The 13,506-nt window shown below is 37.0% G+C and overlaps 1 protein-coding gene across 2 annotated transcripts in view; it reads right to left on the reverse strand.

Moving 5' to 3' along the window:
- Positions 1–10,216: 10,216 nt before the first annotated feature.
- LOC585491 (T-box transcription factor TBX1) overlaps positions 10,217–13,506 on the reverse strand; it is a 47,772-nt gene continuing 44,482 nt past the window's right edge. Inside the window, exon 9 of one of the 2 annotated variants that reach the window (XM_011664532.2) lies at positions 10,217–12,753. In XM_011664532.2, the coding sequence (XP_011662834.1) occupies positions 12,320–12,753 (434 nt within the window). In that variant the 3' untranslated portion in view covers positions 10,217–12,319. Of the gene's footprint in view, positions 12,757–13,506 lie in introns of both variants that reach the window. The other variant, XM_011664531.2, reaches the window with a different exon arrangement.

The raw sequence follows: 13,506 nt of genomic DNA on the forward strand, positions 1-13,506 counted from the left end.
TAACTTTTACGGTGCAATATTGAACCACCATCTTGTTCTCTTTGCCATTGTCTAGTGGTTTCGCCCGTTGTAAAACTTGTCGTCATTATGAGGCTTTATAACTGTATTATGTTTTCAATCATTATTTCTTTCTTTTTTCGGGGGGAAGGGGTGGGGGGATATACGGCTTCTTGGGAAAAATTATAATGAAAGGATAATTTGGAAGTCGTCCCTTTCCCAGTTCTCTCCGCCAATGTGGAAAATACTTTCATCAAATTTCAAGTTCAATCGAAAATGCACATTATTTTTTTCTTTTTAATTTCTTTTCTTTTGTATTTTTTGAGGAATTTGTATGTATTCGATAAGCTGTCGGAGCTGTCGTTCAGATTTTAAATTAATAAACTATTTATAACACAATATTACAAATTTTAAAAAAGTGTCTTCTACGCGTTTTCCCCTCCACCAGAACTCAACATTACCTTTTAAAAGGAGACTGTGATCTGTGCAAGTGCGATTGAGACGATGAAACAAGAATAATCTAGTGTGGTGAGGTTTGGGGATAATTAAAATCTCGCTGAAAATAACAGATTATGAAATACACTGCACATCATGAGTTCTATATGGGACTGTTATTATATGGCATCACAAATTGGTCGTCACTAATCATCCATTTCATACTTGGTTGATACATGAGGGCAAAACAGATATTGTGAGAGGTAGTATTTTTATGTTGCATGGCTACTGTGATATTCTTTCACATGAGAACTAAATAATGGGAAAATTCAAAAATAATTTTTCATTTTGGATTGATTGAGGCAAATTTGATTATTAGTCATGTAATGTTACTAACATTTCATAAATACGTCTTTGTGAAGTGCCTCAATACAAATATTTCATTCACCTGTAATAAATTCTTGTATTTCAATAGTCAGAATGCAAAATGCGTATATTGCGTTTTGTTAGGTAGGGCAAGCCATAATGTTTCGACTATAAGAATATAATTATTCGTAAAGTTGAATTTGATAATACGTATCGAGACACTTTACAAAGACGTATGCATTAGATTTGGTTAAATTACGAAAATAGTCTAGTGCATTGAGATGGAAAATATATAGAAGGTGTTGGAAATGGTGAAACAAGATTATTAAAGGTTGTTCTTACCAAGAAAAAAAGGAAGGAAGGAAGTAAGAAAGGGAAAAAAAGAGAAGAGAGAAAAAGAAAGAAAGATAGAACGAAAAAAAAAAGAGAAGAAAATGCAGGTTGAAAGGAGGAAAGATAGGAAGAAATAAAGAAAACTACACACATCAAAAAGCACTGGACACAACTAGGCCTATGGATATATCGGACTACGCATATTTTGGTCCAAATTTTCTTTAGCAATTAAGATCCATATCAGGCGTTTGGGGGCAATTCGAGAGAAATCAATTTTAAATGATATCTCAAATAATATGACATTGGTATAATATCAATGAGAAATCCAACAAATTATTCATTTTTTTTTCACTTTTTTTAAAATTTTGTTATAAAAACCAGAAGTTTAAAGATCGCCTTTAAGATGGATTCGAAGGTGCCGATGTGTGGACCGGAGGCGTTAATCCAGTATGTCGTCATCTGAACAGGTGGGAAAGTCATCAGCGAGTCTTCCAGCCAGCCTTCTATACAGCTCACCTCCCTGTCTGCCTGTACAGACCATGGAGTTAGCTCTCTGCCTTCATAGACGGAGAGCGACCCGTCGTAAACGGTGAGAAGTGGAGAGAAGGAGAAGGGAGTGGAAGGCGGGGAGAGAAGGGAGAGGAGATAGATGGATGGGGAGGGGAGGGGGTAGAGAGGAGAGTGAGAGAGAAAGAGAGATATTTATCATTTCAAATTCCTATTATGGATTTGTCTTCTTCCCCCATTCATGTCATAGGTGTGTAATAAACAAAGTTAAAGAGAGAAATCTACTCATATCCTTACGATTTCTACCCACCCTTTGTGCGTTTCCTTAAAGTGAATTCGACCTCATAGTCCGATCGTGTGCTCACAGTTGTGAGCACAACAGTTGTCTGCGCGCGTCCTTAAAAGTTGTACTTTTTTCTTTTCTTCAAGAAATAAAACTAAGGAAATAGCAAATTCAGATCTTATAAAGCATGTGCTCACAACTCTTATTCTATGCTAAATCAAGAACCAAGCAATTGTCTCGGATTATATGGAACATGACGAAGTGAACCAATTCATCAGGGCGATATAATGTTGACGCATCCCAATCTCCACAGACAATAATTTCTCAATTACTGCCTCTTCTCTTCTCATCTCGATCTCGAAAGAAGACTTGGCAACGGTATCAAATCAGGGAAATTTCCCGAGTGACCAGAGCGGCGTGAAAGGTTACAGCATAGAAAGGAGAAGTATCATCAATCAAGTATACAGGCATCTCTCTAATATCTCCTTTGCTTTCTTCTTTCTCTCCCCCCCCCCCGTGTCTCTCTCTCTCTCTCTCTCTCTCTCTCTCTCTCTCTCTCTATTATATATAAATGATACCCCCTCTCTCTTTATCTATCTATATCTCTCTCTCAATCCATTTTTTTTTTAATTAGATCAATTATAATTATAGCGCAACATCTTTCTATTCATTCTCTTGCTTATTCTCTTTCTAGCGTATTCTCTCTCTCTCTCTCTCTCTCTCTCTCTGTCTCTTACTCCTTTTCTCTCTGTCCCTTGGCACTACAGTGCGTCCCAGAAAAAACGAACCCGAGAATTATCGATGTGTTATCACAATCTTATCACAATTATAATTAATAAATGACACATATTTGTAAAGCTTAGATCCTGCTCTTTCATTTGATGCAACTCATATGATGCATATTTCTCGCATGAGTGATTAAAAACAATTTGAAGAACGGGGTACCAAAAAGTCATTTGGCGAACGGCACTCGAATTTCAAGGAGAAAATCACATTTCCAAAAACTACATTTTCTGCCCATTCATAAATTATGATACATCAATCAGAACAAAGTTCTATAATTGTATTAAACGAATGCGTTTTCGCTGGCTGCCTGCCGCAGCAACAAACAACAAACTGCTCATCCAACTCAGATCCACCCCCCCCCCCCCCCGTCCCCACCCTCAATTCCAGTTGACTATGATACTGGTCACATGGCAGAAAAAGTGTTACATGCCTGTGTAAACTTGGAAAACACTACTAAATAATTAAGCATAAGCAATAATCTTTATCAAAATTGTTAATCAAATCAACAAGAGGGATAAAAAGAGAAACTTTATATTGAGATGAAGTAGAGCTATATTGAAGGTACATTGGAGGATAAAGAGTTGAGAATGTCACCGTTAGAAGTTAGATGAAGGACAACCATATGAGAGGGTATTGAATGGTCTTGGGTCATTTATCACTGTCGATGTAGCTCAAGACCAAGCCAGTCGGTGTATTAAATTCATCGCTTTGATCACAGTGATCATAAGCACGCACGCCAGAGAGAAAATCATTAAATCTCCATCTCTTTCGCTACAATTACCCTCAGAAATGTATCGAATATTGCCCGAATACTGGTCCCTCTTGTCTGCCTTGTATTTCACCTTCTCCATCAATTTAGGTCAGAATTCCCCGAGTTCGAAATTCATCAAGGGGACGTTTTGAGGATAAAAAAACGGGGAAATGTATATGTGGGACCAAGAGATGGATGGATGGTGATTGTCATGGTACTCCCAGGCCGCTGGTCCCGGGGGAGGGCGGCATCACATAGCACCCTGTCATACTGGGGGCTCCGTTTAGGCGCTGAAGAGCAGGTAGAAACACAGATCGTTATTAGGAAGAAGAAGAAAAAAACTGAAAATATCAATTTACCCGATATTATCCATCACTGTCGAATGGCTAGCTACCCGCCGCGGTCCCGGGACGATACTGTTAGGTCTGGTAAGAATAATTTCTCACAATTCATTTCTTTTTCTCTCTTTCGGTTGTTCTGTTTCTTGTCCCACTTCGTTTTGCTTTTCTGGAAGTATATCAACGTGGTCCTGAAAATAAAAAGGGAGAAGGGGCCCGGGGCGTCATGCCCCGTGATGTTGATTCGAAAATGGTCTTTCTTTGTAATTATGTTCATTGTAGCCGGTTACGTAGATACAGGAGGCACCGCACCCCCCCCCCCCCCCTCCCCCAACCGGATGATGAAAATAAATGAAAAATAAGAAGTGAGAAAAAAAGGAGAAGGTGGAAAAGACACAAAAAAAAAGACACCTGAACCCCTCCACGCATCCTCTTCCTAATAAACAAGTGACCTTGTAGATTCACATTTCATTTTTCGGTTAAGACCAGTGCCCCCACCCCCCCCCCCCCCCCACATCGTCCCAGTGCCCCTTCTATGGACGGACTCACGCTACACCCCTAGCCCCCCCCCCCCCCCCTCCCAAGACCCCAAGTCCTTTGGTAACTGCACATTTCTTAACAACATTTTGGAAGCTTTGCCTCCCAAAACAAAAAACTCTTATTTCTACACCCCTCTCACAATCATGGTTATGGTGCCGCCACTTCTCACCTTTGTCAACCCGTACCGATGTTGTGGTTGTCCAAATACCAGCTGTCTACGGTGCTTTGCACTTGATACATGCCCTCTCTGTCGTATATGGTCCAATTACGACAAGATCACCTGTAATTACATGGTTACTAATTCTTGTGATCCCATTCATTCATTTCGGGCGCATGTTGTTCTCGTTTGAATAACCGTGTGTTTTGTTGTGTATTTTGTTGGGGGGGGGGGGGGGTAATGGAACAATATATAGGCTAGGGGCCACAATAATTGATACTTTGATCTTATATTAAAGGTAAAGACCAGTTATGGTCATGCGATAGCATTGTGAAAGAAACGTTGTGGAATCGATCAGAAAAGGTTGATCATCTAGCATCTAGCATCTGCAAGGTTCTGGAATCATCAAAATGATAAGAAATTTGGCCCTTTCTTCGTGAAGTTACAAGCACTATACACAGAAAGATGTATATGGGACTACCCTATATCTCTCACAGACCATGACAGAAACAAATTTACCAAATATATGAATTAGTAGACGGTTTCCCAGCAAATTTTTTATCATCATGTATTAGTCAAAACATATTCTTTCACATGATTGGTAATGAGAGCTTCCATTTCATTTTTTGAAATTGGGGCGTTTCCAATACTGGTCTTTACCTTTAAAGTGAGGTCGGGCAGGGAAACGGGGAGATAAAGGAAGAGGGAAAGGGGAGAAAGGAAGAAAGAAAGAAAGACAGACAGACAGACGAGGAAGGCGTTTCATCGACTACGTGTTCTAGGTAAACATCATACGACCATCTATAGCCCCAGGGAGGTGTTTCTCAAAGTTCCTTAGTTGAACTTATATCTAAGTTGGACTTAACAATTATGGAAAGCCATTAGCATCATTGAAAATATTTGTAAAAGTTATTTCACAAGGCATGAAATGTTGATTCAAATCATTCATATTTTCTATTATCAAGGAGATTTCATGTTCTTGATGTGGAATTTATGAAAATTGTAAAATACTTCAATTTCTGCTTTTGGAAATATTTAATTTTAAGGCTACAAATGGCTCTCTATAAATTTTAAGTCCAACTTAGAGTTAAGTTCGACTTAGGAACTTGTGAAACATCCCCCTGATCTTGTAACGTTGATTGGTCGTTCGACTATTTACATTTTTTAATGAGTGTCATTCCTTTTCCGCAATAGAACGCTGCAATACTTGTTTCTTCGCTATTTTCTCCCAAAATTCTTCACTCACCATCTAATCGTGTCAATCATTGATACCAGGGAATTATAAAGATTGATCTGTGACCATCACCGTGATCACCATGTTCATTCACGTGTGCAGCAGACGCTCTGGCAATGAACTAAGTATTAAATACCGTGGACGAAAAGTAAAATGAAGTCGCGCTTCGAAATTTGGGTAGACACAAATATTTGTAAACTGGAATCTATTTGTCGTGCTCTATTTTGATTCGATTAGATCTTCATGACCGAAAACAAAGTTAGCAGACAGTGGTGCATCGTGAGTTTAACCACTGAGGGCGCACTGGAATCATGGGGGCTAGTGTCCCTTTATAAAGGGACACTAATGGGGGCGGACTCGGTGCATGAAATGCCTAAAAAAACGCCCTGGAATGAAGAAAGGGTGTGAATTCTTTTTACGTTGTTTCCCCTCTCTCCTTTCTTTTTTTACTTTCTGCTTATTATTTTTTCCAGAATGTGAAAATTAAATCATGGAATGTTAACACAAGAAAAAAGTGATTTTTAAATTGACTACTAAAGGGAAATGTTAACATTAAATAAAGAATGATAATATATATATATATATATTTGCAACACCATGAGCACAGTTTAAATAACCGTATAGTAATAATAGGCCTACATCTATCATAACAATTAGAAGAGGAACTTTACAGGAATCCCAAACCGTTATGTTGACACCATCAATATAAAATTCCCCTTTTTAACCTTTTTAAAATATTTGTATAAACACTATTAGACGTTAATAGTTGACTTTGATAACGCCATAATAAACTAAAAACCGACACAGCACTCAATCACAATTACCATGATTATATCCACAGAGCTACACTGCTGTCCCAAATAACACAAACAATAACAGCAACAGTATCCTAGTTTATTCCCCTTCACACGTGACCATACGTCCACCAACGACAAACGCAGACCCATCGTACGTCTCGTCGATTTTGATGTATTGCGTCTGATTAGCCAACAATCCTTTCCAATTACAAACCAATAAATATGATCATCGTTACCATTGCTAATGATCTGTGACGATTTAAAGAAGTTTGTGGTTTGCACAAGGATGCGATACATCGAGTAAAGCAGTCAGTCCAGTTCATGAAGTTGATTCATCAAAAGAGTTTTGTCCTATCGCAAGGAATGCTGGGAAGAGGGAATGCCGCTCCTCGTAATAACTCAGCAATAATGACATGTTTAATACGTGGCTTATTAAAGGTGTATTATATAATATTGTTAATGTCTATGCTTTCTAATGAATAAAATATCCATTTTAAGACAGAATTTTTCTTGTCAGACTCTTATCAATAAGATGACAGAGTTTGGGTAGCATTAAGCGTAAACAGTGTGTTTATCTTTACACATTATGAGGTATAACAAAACAGAATTCAATTCATGATTTAAAAATAGTATTGCATAAGATAGCTATAATAATCACATATTCAAATATTAACATGTAATTTGTTGGAAGTATTTTTTATCAAAGTGGCTACGCAGGTGTATGATATGAACTATAGATGAAAATGAATGATTGCATACGCTTTCTTTATTGCAATATTATATAAATCTTCTGAAATAGATATTGTGTATGATATTGCATGAATCTACTCATAAGTTATATCTGCCCAATGGCATATCGTTGGTATGGTATGGTATGGTATGGTATATTTTATTTATTCACGGTTAAAAACAAATACAATAATTGTGCCCGCATTCAGGAAAAGCTGTTTTTCAGCGAGGCCGTGGTCTAGTCAATAATATTGTGGGGGCGGGGAGTTTAGATGAGTGAATGAAATGCGAGAAAGTGAGGTAAACGAACAGGAAATGAGCTAGGAAGGGTTTGTGCCATCTTATCGGGACATTTTCCTCCTTTACTCCTATTTACCATTTTTAGTTGTTTTGTTGTTGGGGGGGGGGGTAATTAAATAATTATAAAACAAAATATAATAATAATAATTTTAAGGCCCCCCCAAAAAAAAAAAAAAAAAAATAAATAAATAAATAATAATAATAATAATAATAATAATAATAATAATAATAATAATAATAAAATAAAATAAATAAATAAATAAGTAATAAAATAATAATAATAATAATAAATAATAATAATAATAATAATGATAAATTTTTAAAAAAATTAAAAAATATAAAATATATAAATAAATTCACCCAAAGCGTGCATTGGTAAAACAAAAGTAAAAGTGTACATTTAAGAGGCTCATAATATAGCACAGGGGAAACATGAAGAATGCTGTTAAGCGATCTACCAAAAAACACAGATCCATGAAGAAATTGACAGTTTCTATTTCCAGTTTCCCGTTTTCTTACGCGCTTCACCATCTGGGCCCATCCCACGCTGGCCGGCGGAACCCGATGAAGCATCTCATATTGGGCGACGTAGCATGACTAAGATCCTATGTCCATGATACATCACCTCACCTAATGGTTGTGAAAGTCGAACAAAATTAATGACCCCACTTCTCCAATCTGATTCACATATATCATGTATATTCTGCATTTGTTTCGCCTATCATAGGAGTGGGACTGCTTCCCCCATTGTTGATGGTGTAAAAATGTATTTGCACTTTTAGAATTCTGAGAACTAGATATTTCATGTCTCTCTGTGGTGTAATCATTAAGTTTTGAAGTTTGTAAGGTGTTTGTTATTACCTTTTTTTTTTATAAATAAAGTTAAACCAACGTTCCCCCCCCCCTCCCCCTCTCTCTCTCTCTCTCTCTCGCTCTTTATCTCTCTCTCTCTCTCTCTCTCTCTCTCTCTCTTTCGCTCTCCCTCTCAAAAGTAATGCGTTAAAACAATCCAAACGAGACGACGTCTGAAATTCTTAACTTCGATTATTTTATGTGAATAGTAAAAGTTTCATCAAATACATTTATGTAAAAAAATCCTTTCGTCTTGTTGTTGAATCTTTAAGTGGGCATCTTTCTGTTTGTGCATAATAGTATAGGTAATTGAGCGTAGGACCTTACACCTTAATACGTTCTGTCGAAGGGGTAAATCAACGTAGTAGCGGATTATTAATTTTCACGCTAAACCAGTGGTAACATGATGCAGTGATTCTACATCTACTATAGATAATATCAACCACTCACAAAAATGTTATTTTTTTCGGGGCGGTTTGGGCACACATACAATATATTCGAGCTTTCATTTCTCATAAAGGGAGAACTCCAGCATGCAATTTGGCACTCTTTTTTTCTTAATTACAATAAAGACCTCCGTCCTGATATTATCTTGCGAAGTTCCCTCCCATTTGCTCTGAGCTATGGGTTATCATTTTCCTAGTTGTTGATGACGGAATTTTTTTTGATACTGGGGTTGTAATGATAATAAACTCAAATTTAAGGTACACGTATGATTAAAATTTATCTTCAGGGAATAAATGGAAATTTCTAATATTTTGGGGTACAGAACGAATGGGAGGGAACCTCGCAAGACGGACTTCCCCTTTAATCATGGACGAACAAAAATCCGGAAGCAATTGTCTCCGGAGTATGTGTCGGATCAAAATTAATGTTTAGCTGCATGAGCGTGTCTACTTTATACTGTACCTTAATGTTCACTGAGCTATCACTTAGAATGTCATAATTGTTTACATTCTATTCCCCCTTTTTATCTGATTTCTCGAATTCAAACTTTAGTTTCATCAGTAGGCCCGTTGATTTTTAGCTCATTATAAGAAAATTAAATCACTCAGACACCCGTAATGCTCATCGTCATATCGAAATGAATACACACACATTTCAAACACACCAAAGTACATGTACATCAATTTAATGTAAAAAAAAAAGTCACATAAACACGTTCAATGTTATTTTCTAAATGGATTTTATTAGAGATCTTTTAAGATCCATAAGTAGCAAATATTAAGATCATATCATATTTCTCCTTCATAAATCCATGTCCTTCGTCCACATCCTATAACCGTAACGGTTTGTATATCCATTCTAATAGTATCTTACATTCAAATTGATCAATTCGCTCTCTGTCTGTATGTCTCTCCCTCTCTTTAATTGGACATCTTCTTCTTTTCCTTTCTCTCTCCACTTTCTATCTATACCTTTACAATCTCGCGTTTCTTCTTCGCAATGCCCTCTAAGGTCATTAATTTGTGAATGCTCATTGCTATAAGATCGACATAAACTTGGACGATCTCAAATCTGTTTTTGCAATGTTATTGAAATTCAATGTAAGGATAGTCAACCTTTGTTTTATATATTAGAATGGTAAATTTGTTACATTTTAGAACCGATGAAGTTGGCGTTAAGTAAAGAGCAGAAATAAGATCCAGAAAATTGATTTGTCGACGGTTTAAGATGTTTGAGGATGTTTTTATCTATTTTCCAACATTGAGTGATATCAAGGTAACCAAATACAGGAGATTACTTGCTTATTAAAATGCATGTAAGATATTTTTAACTAAAATAATCCGTTAAAACATTTTTTTAAATGTGACCATATTTGAACAGCCCACATTGACTTTCTAGATTTTGTAGATGGTGACCATGCGGTCATTATCAACTCCACAATTCGATGGAAACAAAACATGAACATGTATTCCTATTGAAATGCTGACAAAGGTGGTAAATGTAAGAGAACACATAAATTGGGAATATTAAAGAAAACTTTACGATATAAAAATTAAACATTAATATGCCTTCGCCTTTAAAAGCTCCGCAATAATAATGGCGCCATTTAATGCTGTGAATAATCGTCGTCATCACATATCAACATAACAATTCAACTTTTGGCGACTGAAGATATCTTACTAATGATCTCATAATTTGTACGAAATCCTTTTTTATTCATTACCTCTTTCAATTTTCCTAAACATTTTTTTTCAGTTGCACTACACCTTTTATCGCACCTCTTGCATTTCTCATGCGATTGCAACTGCGTCGGTGGACACTGTTATAGCAGTACATTATTGTTGTAGAATATCGATTATTACTGCGATAGACTGTAATAATTAGTATAACTTTTATCCTTCTATGATATACCTGAGGCAGCGATGGCCATAAATGTTCACACTTGTTTGTATTCATAATCATGTAATCAGTTTTCTATTCATGCACTCGCTTTTAATTGTTCTTAATAATCTTTTGAATGGCTGAAACATGAAAGTAGTGATTAACCTTCGAGTTGATCATCAGATGATTTTGTTTTTTAATTAAAAAAATCACTGTGTTCTATAATTGCTCTTAAATCGATGCGAAGCACGAAGTTGAATACAGTTACGGTCTTTTAAATAAGAAATTAATACCAATTTGACAGTGAGATCCAAATCTAAAAACGAAAAACTCGCAAAGAAACCAAGGACTACAAAGGAAAATGACACTTTTGAGAAAATCAATTACGCTCACAAATTTAACCACACATGAAATACATCATCAAAACAGGAGGAGGCTTGTACTAACACGATGTCTTCTGGGGCAATGTGATAATCATAACAATGCATAGATTTGTCTTTTATAAAGGGCATACACAATAATGAATATTCAATTACTGATGTCATAACCATCCCTATTCCACGTTACAGAGCAATACGCTTTTTTATCACAACAATTAAGGAAATACACTTGGCATTTTTCCTGTTCTTTTCCTTTTTTATCCTCTTTTGACTAATTAGTATTTACCAATCTAACTTTCTTTCTGATTGTCTTCATTCGTGCTAAATAATTGTTTCCAGATGGAGCCATTCATGAGCATTGATTCAGTCCGTAAATCTTGCACCTCTCCCCAACTCCCGGCCATAAGTCGTTAATATCGCCACTCATTTTCCATCCATTATCTGTCATCATCGTTTCATCTCATTCCCATCTCCATGGTCCGCCGAGCCGTTCTGTTTCATCCTCCCTATTATCATTATTAAACTCTATATTTACAGAAATCACTTCGCCAAGAACGTAATTCTTCACAATACTTGGTATAAAATTCTTTACATCTTAGCAGTTTCACCAAAAATAACTCATGTTGTCCAATCAAGTTATTCCCACGTATAGTCATTACTGTTTTTCGTTTCACTTGCGGCGACATTTTATGTCTCGTCCCAAAAGAGGGAAAACATGAACTCTGGATGGCATTTTGGCGTCACGTAATCAGTACTAGCAATTTGATATGACGTCATCTTCTGTACATACGTCATCATATCAAAATAAGAAACAGTCAGGTGGTCTGGTCCAACAGGAACTGTACACAATGAAAGCACTATAAAAAAAACAATTCCCTCTGCAAGCGATATATACATGAAAACTTGACAACAGCTTCCTTTTCTTAGATCTCCGAAATCATAAACTCTACGAAGACAGTGCCCGTACAGTTCTCCATTTGGACAAGCATCTACAGTGCCACCCTTTCAAAATAGCACCTTTCCAAAATGGCGTCCAAGGTTTGATTTCAGGGTCTACATGCAACGAAGCCGCTTCGTTGGCTTTGGCGGCTTCAAATGTTGGCTTCTGACATTGAAACACGGGAACCAAAATGGCGGCCCTCATGACGCTCAAAATGGCGACCACGGATACAGTTCAACATGCGACGTTTTTTCAAGATGGCGTCGCTACATCATAGGCTGTGTGTAATTTCTCCTAGGGTCGATGCCGCCCATCATGGTCATCGTGGACGGATCGTAAGGGAACTGGCCGTTCGTTCGACCCATGTACGACGTCAAGCCGTTCGCGCAGTAACGAGAGTCCCTCATGTACGTTGTCATATCGCGCGCGTACGGTGTCGGTCTCGTGTTGGGGCGGAAATAACAACTACCGTAGTTGTACTGACTGTCCGTGGTCGGGTAGCTGGAGTAGGTGCTATCGCCCGTGATCGTGCCGTTGGTCATCGTGCACGGAGGCGCTGCGAGGTCGGGAAAACCGGTCGTGTTGGGGTTGATGAGGGCCCCGGTGTTGGCCAGGGATGGGGCGACGTTGTCGGTGGAAGCGATGGGTGGGGTGTTGGCATTACCCACGGACGGTGTGATTTGTTGCTGTTTCTCTGGGTCTGCTAGACAGTTACAAAAGAGGATGAAACAGAGTTCAGTATCATAAATCACTAGATATCACTTATGAACTTGAACTGGACTTGAACTTGCAATTTATTCTTAAATAACAAACACATAAAATTTATTGTATTATGGCAAAACACAATCAGTTTGAGAGACCAGAACACAGCATGAATGACAGATATACTCGAGTGAGATACATTTTCTTTATTTGATGCAATTTTTTTTCATGTATCCGATAAATGAAATCAAGCAAACTAACAGAAGTAGCGATGTTAGATTATGTAATCAATAATATTGGCAACAACTAAATCCATACCAATAAAACTACATTAAATTGTTAAAGACTCAAAACGGTTATTTTGTCAAGCCTATTACACGAGTACTATATTAAGTTTTCAAAGAGATGTGCACTTATCTTATGTATAATCGGTTTTACTACTTTAATATCTATTTCATTATAACTTGTACTAGAATTAGGCTTAAGTTTGTCTACAATATCTATAATTTCTTTACTAGTAATAGGTTTAAAAAATGCAGTTTGATCATTTTGAATTACATAAATAATCTCCTAGTAAATCGGAACGAATCAAATTTGTGGGGGAAAAATCAAATCAAAGCAAATACGTATTCGTATTCATAAGACAGCGCCTACTTAGTCTATCCTTAGCATAAAGTGAAAAAGAAAAGATACATGAAACATGATTAACATTTTTTTTTTTGTGTGTGTGTGTGTGTGTGACAAAGATGGA

This window comes from Strongylocentrotus purpuratus, unplaced genomic scaffold, assembly GCF_000002235.5.
Source record: "Strongylocentrotus purpuratus isolate Spur 01 unplaced genomic scaffold, Spur_5.0 spur5_scaffold_2, whole genome shotgun sequence".
NCBI classification, from domain to species: Eukaryota; Metazoa; Echinodermata; class Echinoidea; order Camarodonta; family Strongylocentrotidae; genus Strongylocentrotus; species Strongylocentrotus purpuratus.